This window comes from Poeciliopsis prolifica, unplaced genomic scaffold, assembly GCF_027474105.1.
Source record: "Poeciliopsis prolifica strain line A6 unplaced genomic scaffold, Auburn_PproV2 SCAFFOLD002, whole genome shotgun sequence".
In the NCBI taxonomy this organism is placed as follows: domain Eukaryota; kingdom Metazoa; phylum Chordata; class Actinopteri; order Cyprinodontiformes; family Poeciliidae; genus Poeciliopsis; species Poeciliopsis prolifica.
In genome coordinates, this window is record NW_026562377.1 from 11720840 (window position 1) to 11731798 (window position 10959).

Sequence of the window (10959 nt, forward strand, 5' to 3'; positions counted from 1 at the left end):
CAAGAATTGTGCATGTGATATCAAAGAAGGGGTCCTATGTTAACACGTTACTCAGTCTGTTAAGAAGTTTTTGATTGAGATAGCTTTTGCTTTTAGTACATGTGACCCTAATTAATGACCAATGATTCTCAAAATGATTAGACTAATTGAATGGCTATATCTGATTCAATGAAATATAGCTATAATGTAAAGCCAAAATTGTGCGTTAATTTGGACATAGAATAATGCTTACGCACAGTAAACTCTTCTACTCCTTGTAACAAACAGTCTGGTAATGAGAAAATGCCAAGATATTGTTCTGCTTGTAGAGCATCTTTGCGCATACTTCATGTGCTGTATCCACTCAGAAAGAGAGATCTAACCTGTTCTCCACTGACAGCACCTTGGAACAAGAACCAAAACCAACATGTTGCCGACCTCCTCCTTACACCAATGCAATTCCTAACTCTTTTAATTACCATTTTCCAGCATGAACAAACATAGCTTTGAAGGTTATGTTTACTTGCCACCACAGAGTCATTCTGAATGGAAGCAATATCCTGACATCATCTGGATGGGTGTACGGCTACTTATTCAAACTGTTTTCCTTTAACTTCTGAAGCTTTCGGAGCCAAAAACAAGAAGGAAAGACTTTGTAACGACTGGACAAGACATTTGGGGGAAATCATCAAAAAAGGAAAGTCCTGCCCTTTGCCTTTAGAAAGATCATGGTTGTCATAGCAGGCATGAAAAACAAAGTTGAAAACCAGAAATGAGCAATACTAGGGCAGTTCCAGGACACATAATTATCAGCAGCCAAAGCTGGTGAACTTATAAAGCTGCTGATTGCTCAACGCCTAAACCCCAACCACAAGTTTAAAGCCAAGTCCAAGTGCCAAGTCCAAGTACAAACTAAAGCTTCTAATGAAAAGCGGCTTTGTTATTCACAAAAAAAGAAAAGACAATGATGTGAATGAAAAACTGACTACATCAGGAGTGTAGAGACTGAGAGGAAGAGTGCGTTAACAGTTTCAAGGACATAAAAGGGCGGCAGAAGGAGGGCAGACCCCGAGGTTATGGGCCAATAAATAGAAGCTTCTGCTCAGGTTCTCCTCTGAATTCAGTTACAGCCATTAAGTGCTCCAGGAACATGTCCCCAAAAAATAAATAAGTGTACAAATATATCCGCTGCCTTGAGCTCACATGTAGCAGAACCAAATCATAATCAACCAAACAAGTAATGGGATTCTCAAAATACAATGACTCAAGTAAATATTCAATTCACTTTATAACAGAATCATACTACTGTGAAGCAACGTGTTCATATTTAGACAACAAGAGAAAGACAGGCTTCCATTTTGTGAGAGGAAAATAATGGGATGAAGAATTTGTCTTCTAATATGATAGCCAACAACAGTGTGTTGGTCAGAGGCTATTAGAGTTGCTGTAGTAAAGACGGCTACAGGAGCTCCTTCCTGCCCACAGTCATCACCATCTACAAGAGGAGTGACAAACTCCAGTTCTCAAGGCCCGGTATCCTGCAACCTTTAGAAGTGCCTCTGCTGCACCACAACTGAATAGAATAATTAGGTCATTAGCAAGGCTCTGGAGAACTTATCTATACAAGGAGATGATTAAGTCATTTCATTCCAGTGTTTTGTACCTGTGGCATATCTAAAAACTGCAACCTCCAGCCCTTGAGGACTGCAGTTTGACACCTGTGATCAACAACTGTGAAGAAACTCAAATACACTGAGTTACAACAATATTTTATTTAATTTTGAGTTAATGACATTAACTGAAGCAAAAAAAAATTAATCACTGAACGTTGAAGTTGCACTACTATCATCCTTCAGTTTATATTTAAAAAGATATATATTTGATTTTATATACCACATCTAATAAGAACTAAAATATGCTACTACATTTTAAAAATGATCAATTATAAAGACATATTGGCATATGTATAATGTTATTTATCAAAAACAAACCTTGCTTACAACTACAACCTGATACTTGAGGTCGGAAATCCTTGCTTGATAGTACAGCATAATATGTCCTCTCAAACAAATCTCCATTTGCTTTAAATGTAGGGCGGAATACTGACAAAAACAAATCACACAATGTCAGAAACTTTAAACTAAATCCCGAGGGAACAACATCAAAGTCATGTCAATCCAACTCTTAACTGTACTTTCCCCCAGGGTTGGCAGATATTGCGAAAAACATGCTACAAGTAGGCCAAAATGTACGAAAATGTTCTTTCGCAGAGATTAGAGCAAATCATACCTGCTGGACTGACAGTTTAAATAATACCTGTGATACAGAGCATAGTGATCTAGGAATCATTAAAGATTTACAATAAAGACAGATACCAAACTCCAACTAATCCTCAAATCAATCAAGTTCTTGTTCTTTCTTTTTTTTTGACAGCTGCATTAAAAACATTTGTGTCAGAGTTAAAACCACTTTTCTTTTGTGAATTAAATTAAGTGTCCATAGTTTAAAGAACTGGTCCAGAGGTGGTTATTAACAAGAACAAACCCAATAAATCACATTCACTTAGCCATTTGTGTGACATTTAAATGTGTGAGAAGACCATCATTTTATTTTGTCTGCAACAAAGTTTTTCCATTTTGGCGGCGACATCACATGCAGGCAATTTGATAAATCTCAGGAGGTCTGGCAGCCTAGCTCCTGGTTAATATTGTTGACCCAATATAACTGACTCATTGGTGATAAGAGAGGTAATATTTCTATTTACATGCTTCTGACTGTACAGCTGTTGGTTCCAACAGCCTAATCAAGCTGATAGATATGCCTTTTTTTCCCCTGGATTACACTGTATCGCTGCATAGATAAGCTCTTTTGATGTTACTCTTGTTCATCTTTGCTCATTCATACAGTTCAAATAAAGGCAGAGTCCATTCATTTCTGCCTCGGGGCAATAGGCCTCTAGTGCTCACAAAAAATGCTTCTTTTTAATATATTCCACTCGAAAGATGCTTTCTTTTGTGCTACATTGTGCTACATTTACAAATTCTACCACATTCAGCCAAATTATGCTACCTACCCTACCCACAATTAATAAATACACTGCCATCCACATAATAAAACACCAAACCTCATTCATAAATTAAGGCTCCTTTTCCAAAAGAGTAAATATTTTCCTTCACATTGTTCCTACGCCTCAACTGAGATCCCGGAGAAAGATATGGAGGGAACAGAGATTTTCCCAGTTAACATGGACGCTTGAATAACACAACCATTCCCCTACCAACCTGCTGCTTTAAACTGCTGGCAAGTTGGCTAAATCAAAGAACACATTAATTTTCCTCACATACAAGGTCAACTTCAGCTCAAATGGATTTTTTTTTCTTTGCTTCAGTAAATCATATTGCGAAACTCTCAGTCAGCCAGTGGGAAATCTAGGAAAGTTTTCGCACATTAAACAAACTTTACATTAAGCAAATGTCTTTTTCTTAATTATGCCCTCAAAACTTGCCCGGAGTATTCAGCACAAATGGGGATTAACACACAGGGCACGTGTACACGTGAGGCGTGGTAATTTGAAAGATGACTTAGCCTACAGGTGCACACAATTACACGGCTAAGTTACCTGACAATCACAACAGCATAATATTCACGTGCTACTGCAGCTCCGAATATGTCACGCTTAAGCAATTATTTTTCCCATCATTGTCACTGGGGACACTTAGAACTTCAATCAAAGAAAAAAGGTCAGAGGATAAAAATTAGTCAAAATGTTTCAAGAATAATTGCAGTGAAGTTTTTTTTTGTTGTTTTTTTTTTAGATGTTTTGCAGAGAACGGTGCAGCAAAAAGATTAACATTTGTACAGTTAAAAACTATTCATATCGCAAGCAGTTGGTATAAGCCAGGCCAAGCCGTGTATTGAATATAAGCGATTTGATTGTTGGCTAACTGAAGTCATTAGCCCATGATTTACGTCACTGCATGAGCGAAGGCCAAACCTTGCAAACTCCAAATAACAACATGTCAACCACCGAAGTGCACCAGCAGACCTGACGCCTGAAGTCACCGGTGCCATCATGTTACAGAGTGAACTTCTGGAGTGAAATGGTCCTGGAAGCAGCATATCTCTGAAAAATGGGCATGCAATGCAGCAGCGAAAAACAAACCAGCTCTTGTCAAGTTCTGTCATAGAGAGTCACAGTTTTGCACTGGCCAGAACTATATAACATTAGTTTGGAGTGATGTGCATTTTGTTCTTTAAGTGTTTTTTTTTTTCAATAGTTTGTGTGGATATTGGTTTACATCTCATGACTGTATTATCTAAATCCACAGGTTTGCATGTTTAAAAACATATAAAGATAGATTTGTACTTATAGAAAACTAATCAGATAATTTCAATTTTGTTCATTATGTTTGGGTAATCAATGAATTTCTATAAGACAAAATCAAATATCTGGGTTTATTAGAGACATCCAGGAATACATCCATATGAAAGGATGAAATTCAACATCATTTTAAACTGTAACTACTTAACACTTTTGGTATTTTGTTTTTTGTTTATTTTAAATGAAATTTCTGGGTTTAATTGAGTCCATAAAAACCACAAACTTTAGACTCTTCATTGCCGAGTGACATCAAATGACGTCATTGGAGCCTCTCTGGGCTCACAGTCTGCTTACGCTCCCACTTTCCTGCCCTTATTCACATTCAGTCTGAGGAACAGACTGACAATAGACACACCTAACTTGGCTAGAACCCAACCAAACATTAACCAGCCAGAGTGAAACTTGACCATGAAGAAGGGGCTTAAATGAGGCAACAAGCAGCTATGTTTAGGAGGCAAGGGTTTCATAGGTTTCTTTTCTCCATGAATAAATCATAATTAGCCTACAACTGATGGTTGTTTGATTATATGAAAACATACAAGTGTCACAAAATAAGTTGCTCGATGAAGTGTGCTCCCCTCGTCACAAACAAATGAAAACCAATCAATCAAGAAAACGTTGCTTCCACATAACATTTACTATGTTGCGTAACTCAGCCACCACTGTTGATTCACTTCAGTGAATATAATGAGCTATGAAGTAATCACTACCAATCCACGCTCAGATAGTAAAGTGAGGGGTGGTCTACCCAGGGAAAAGGAATTAAAGTGAAGGCCGAGCGCTTCGATTACTGGGAACCAATTTGTCCCTGGGGGAGCTTCATCACTCCACTTGGCAAAGATGAGGGGCACTGAGCCCAAACCCAAACCATTTCAAGCTGAAGGGAAATCATTGTTATCTCACAGCTCCACCCCCACAGAGCCTTGTTCCACTTTGTGATGAACTCTAATTCAAAACAGAACAATGAAGCTCGGAGCAGATTCCTCAGGGAGACCGAGTTTGTACACAGAACAATGGTCCCTCTGCCAAGAGGAGAAAATTTTAAAAATCCCTGTCAAGTCATGTATGGGTGTGTTGTTTGAAATATGTTTGGTCGTTATAAACATTTACAGGAAAGTTATGAGTGAACAAGGCGTTTTAATTACAGCTGAAAACAGTTAAAATTGTGGTTCTGGCTGCCAACTTGCCTTTGGGTCCACAAATCTCCCAGTAAGTTTTGTGGCTTAAGATATGAAAGCATCTGGATTTCTTCATAAAGAGCTAAAACAACCCTTTCTGCAACAGAGTGAGTAAAAGATAAGACATATTAAGGTAGATAATTAAATATTTTCATATGTCTGGGTTTAGACAAGATTATTAAAAAGGAGCTCCTCCTCATTTTTTTTACAGTTGAACATATAAGGGATGATAAATGCTTATAAAAGTTCCATCCATTCCAGGTACGAAGGAGTTGTGAGGATAGAGAATAATGGACACTAGAACAAAAATATCTTCATGAAAAAAGGGTTACAGACCAGCAGTTATTTCAGTGAATAAATGTTTCTGAGATTTAGAACAGCCAAAAGTTTCAAGGTGGGATTTAAAGTTCATGCCTAAAAGAAACTAAATAAATTCTCCTATTTTGTAGCAGAAAGAAATGCCCATCTACTGAAGCTGGTCCATGCCAGAACCAAGATTCAGAATCGTTAAATCTATTCTTTAGTTTTAGCTTTACATAAGCCCACATAATTATTGAAACATGACACTGCTTTAAAGGGAAGTGTCAAGACTTCTTGAATGAGGGTCTTCTAAAGCCTTTAAGCCGTCAATATGTTACTTAGAGTAGACACTTTTCTTTTCACCTTTCTGAAGTTTTAGCCAGACAAGTGGCAAAACTAGCAGCAAATCCAAGTAGATTTTAGAGCTAAATGGACTGCTGTTTAGCAGATTTTTTTTTCTAAAAATTCCTTCTCCAAAAACACCAAAGAGTTTAGTACCGTCATGAGATGTTTACCCCATTATTAGGTTGTGTTAAGAACAGGAAGGTCATGGTGGTGTCCAGCCTCCCACCATCTCTTGTGTAAGTAGTCATGGGTTTATGTGAAAAAAAAATATAAGCAAATACAAAAATTTCCTTTTGAAAGCTTCAAAAGGAAATGCTTATAAGCTTTTAAAAAGACAGCTAGTTCTCTATAAACAATGTAACCAAGGGTTTCATGTTGCTGCAATCTAAAGGATGCACCAGATCAGATCAGTTGAATAGAGGCTGCTATGTTTTGCTGGCTTGGCCTTGGCAGGTTACACAGCTTGGTCTGAACTTTTAAGGCCAAGATAAACCCTTAAGTGCATAGTTTTAAATAAAGCCAATTTACAATCTCATATAAAAACAGGGAATTCGCAGGAAAGAAGAAAAACTTCTCAAAGATGGAGCGCGAGTCAACACTAGGATAAGCTTATGTTTCACAGCTGACAGCTCTAACTGGGCTCTCAATCAGAGAGCCAGAGCAGAAGGCAGTCAGCATCCTGCTGGTTCAGTCTGGCCATGTCACTGCTGCTACGGAGCGGATTACACGCCAGCTATTGTTGCAGCAGGTGTGTGTTAGAGAGATGTCCATCCTGTCCCTCTCTCCAACACGCCTCATCTTGCCAGGATCTCCCCAATTCTCACATGCACCCACTGATATTTCTGCCATTCATGCATTAAAACAGATGAATGACAACTAAATTGATAACAGCTGTTACTGTTTAAATTAAGCTCAGCAATGTTTTTCACATAATCAAGATAAAGCCAAACTGATGCTGCTTGGACGAAGATCTTTGTAAATAATAATTAACTTAGTGTTCTAAAGACCATAAAAATCCCAACTCAGCATCCGTAAACACAAATTAAATCCCACACACTGACTGGATCATTCATAACAACTCCAGAACAAAGCGAACAGATAAACACCGAGGCCTCCACAAGACAGACCATGCACGTGTGTGGACGCCAGCCCTCATTTTAGGTTATTCTTGGCTCAAGCATCACCTCGGCAGCAGCACAGCTCGCAGCCAGAGTGTTGCAACATGTCAGCTCAAGCTCCAAACAGTCTTAAATAGAGTGTGTACATTACAAGAGTCCTATAGGAGAGTCTGTATTTATAGGGTTTAAAGTTAGGAGGTTGGGAAAGGTGCCCAGAGCAAACACACAGGCCATCTTTCCCCAAACAGAGCAGAGAATAGAAGCCAACCTCTTTATGATTGGCACTGACTTCAATCCCAGTAGCAAAGCACAGCTTGTCTTGTAGCAAATACAGGGGATTTTTAAGACCCAGAAGCCCCAAACACACTGGTAGAGTAGCATAAAGAGAGAAATTACCATTCAGTTTAGGCATACTAGCTGCTAAAATCTAGTCACACCCTTTTTACGGTTTAAATTTATCTCAAGAAGATTTCACAGAAAGTATTCGGTTTTCTCTGGCTGGATGTAGCAGAAAGTAAATCTACTCTACCCCTTCCCCACTTGTTGCTTTACACTGCTAGTTAGCTGGATGGTAGAAGGCAGCTGCCTTCATTTACACACAAGAGCTGTTTGGAAAGAAATGTTACAGGTCACAACAGACATACATTGAAGGCCTGGAAACAAAATCAATTCATGATGTAACTAAATCACTCAGCTAACATTTCTTTTTGGGTTTTTTTTTTTACAGCAATTCAGCAAACAAACTATGAGCTGCAAGTCTGCCAATAAACCAATAGCTGAGTAGGTGGACTGAATAAGATCTACAATAACTTTAAGAACAGCCAAACAGCAAAAAGGTATAACATTTTTAACATTCTGCAAAAACTACAAATAAATTTAGTACATTCATACTTAATTTACTTGCATCAATGTATAAAAACAATAATATCGACAGCATTTTTATTACTGTAATAATCTATGTGAGGCTGTTTAAGTAGAAGAAGTAAAAATTGTTACTCTACTAGTTTTAACAAACTAATAAGATAGTGTTACACATTTTGCTTTAAAATTTTGTGTAATTATCATAATACTGAGGTATTTTTATTTAAGGTCGTCACAAAATAAAAATCTCATACAGAATTATGACTACCTAGTCTTTAAATTCCCCATTATATAAATATAGCACTAATAAAACGTCTTCAAGTAAGAGGCATTTTCCACACTATTCAGTGCTACAGAGTAAAACTGAGATCTTTAGTTTAAGGGCAAACTTCCATTCATTTTGTACTTTATTCTATAAATAATAATAAGTTCAAGTGGCATAATTTTTCCCTGACACATGGAAATAAAGGCGTACTGTATTAATGATTGCCTTACAGGGAAAAACACAGATGACTGACATTGAAAATAAACCATCAACTGGATTTATAACCCCTTACCCGTCTCCATCCTCATTCATTGTAATCTGGATGCCGAAAAAGCTGTTGACAGCCGGACTGGTCAAGCTGAGGCCCTCGCCAATAGGAGACTGCACATGGTCTTTCACTGCCCCCACACCAACACTGTGCTGAGCTAGGCCTTCGGTCATCTTCCAACTATCCTCCGCCGGATTAACGACTCCTCCGTACGCTCCCTGCAGCTGGATGAGTCCCGCAACACCAGGCGTCTGACTGGACACACCTGGAGGTACGCTGGTCGTACTTGGCACTGTGGCAGGCACGTTCTGGCCACCGCTGTGGATAGAGACGGTGGTCGCAGAGGGTGCAGGGGCGCTGGCCGCACCCCCTGAAGGCTGCTGTTGTGTGCTTCCTGAAATTACAGGGGCCACGACTGAGGCATTGGCCACCTGATGCATGAAACTCACATCTCCACTGGGCCCTTGTGCTCCTGGACCAGCAAGGGTGAACTGAGGTAATGATACCTGACTGGTGGAGCCTATGGAGGAGGATGTAATAGGAAGATTCTGGGTGCTTGACCCAAAGTGTTGTTGGCTGGGAAGGGGAGAATAGACAAACTGCTGGGGAAGCGAAGCAGGAGGTATGATGGCACCATGGTGCACACCATTGAGGCTGTCAGGTATGAAAGTCTGGGGGGTACCGGGCGACATGGTTACCTGAGCCTGTTTGGATTGCTGTGATGCTGCTGCTGCTGCTGCATACCCCGTGGGCTGGAAGGCACTTGCTCCACTCCCAATCTGAGGGGACAAACTGTAGCCCTGCTGCAGGGACTCTGGGGCCTGAGAGTGGGTGTGGTGTCCAGTGGAGACAGAGTAGCCACTATCTGTGGAGTTCTCCAGAGCCTGTGCAGGAAAAGCACTGCTACTGACAATAGAATTACAAGTAGCCCCCAGCCCACTGTCTCTGTCCACACTGTGATCGACGGATGGAGAGGACTTCAGGCTGTCCACAGTCCGATGAACTCCTGAATCCGATTCTTTCACATAAAACTCAGTACAAGTCCACCTGCCCCGTCTGAAGGGCTCTCCATTACTATGGTCGAGTTTAATGACTCTAAATCGAGAACTACAACTGTTGCTAGGCGCCGTGTGGCTCATGCTGGTAATAACAGCTGTAGCACTACTTACTATGTGGGAGCTGAGGACAAAAGGCACACTCCCCCCTACATTATGTGGGGTGTTACGACCACTGGATGTAGATTTCATAGAGATCCCCCCGATAAAAGGGCTTGTAAAAGGCAGCTGGCCCTCCTGATTCTCCCCAACGTTGTTCAGTGTGTCGTCTGGTGAGATCCGGTCACACCCCCCCGGCGACCTGGGATCAGTCCTGGGTTCCTGCGGATCGTCCAGCCGCTCGCTGCCGTCCCCAGCAACGATCCCGCCCGCCTCCGGCTCACTTTTCTGAGCCGGAGTGACACTCGTAATCTCGAAGCAACTTCTCTTCTTTCCTGTTATTTTCGACATCGTTAGCGATTTGGGTTGCCCAGAGGAAACGGAGTGGTGCACTAACGTGTTGCGAAGCAGTTCACAGCTGAAGCATGGGATAAAGGCACGTACCGTCACAGCACATTTCATCAGAGTTCATCTTTCAATCTGCTGTCCGGAAAAAAAGTGTAAACCCCCGAGGCCGGACCCCGAAGAGAAGGCTCGGGGTGTGTGGTCCCAGTGTGTGTCGGCCTTCCTTGTATCCGGGCAGCGAAGTAGTAAACAAGCCCTTGTCAAACTTCTGACTGAGCAGCAACCACCGGTACTCTAGTCTGAGGATGACCCAGCCTCTCAGCGATTCAAGTATTTCTCACCACTTAGCCAAGATAGCTGCTGTTGGCTAGTTTCCCCTGCCTCTGTTGGAGCATATGCGCCATCGTGATGTAAACAAACTCGGTCGCAGTTTCAAAAATTAGTACACAATCCCAGCAGACGAAAGGGAGCGTTTCTCAAAGTTTCTCCGGAAAAGTTTGCCTCTCTTCGCGTGAACAGCTCTTCTCTGGCAGGTCGCTGACAGAAACAGCTTCTTCCCCCCGCAGCGGTACCGAGCTAACGGGCAGCTAACTGCTCCTGACTGGCGCTCAACCGCTCCGCAACATGTCACGAACCGAGAGCATCACGAGACGGGAGGTCAAACGCATCCTCCGTTACCTCTAGCAACTTCATTCAGTCAGAAACTCCAACTGTAGACGCCCTCCATGTAGTTGGAGCTCCAAGAAATTGCGAAATTAATTTTAA

At 41.0% G+C, this 10959-nt stretch overlaps 1 protein-coding gene across 1 annotated transcript in view; it reads right to left on the reverse strand.

Annotated features, from left to right (window-relative positions):
• Positions 1 to 10942, reverse strand: part of tsc22d2 (TSC22 domain family 2) — a 34861-nt gene extending 23919 nt beyond the window's left edge. Inside the window, exon 1 of the mRNA XM_055051677.1 lies at positions 8720 to 10942. Within this exon, the coding sequence (XP_054907652.1) occupies positions 8720 to 10311 (1592 nt within the window). The 5' untranslated portion in view covers positions 10312 to 10942. The remainder of the gene's footprint in view (positions 1 to 8719) is intronic.
• Positions 10943 to 10959: the final 17 nt, after the last annotated feature.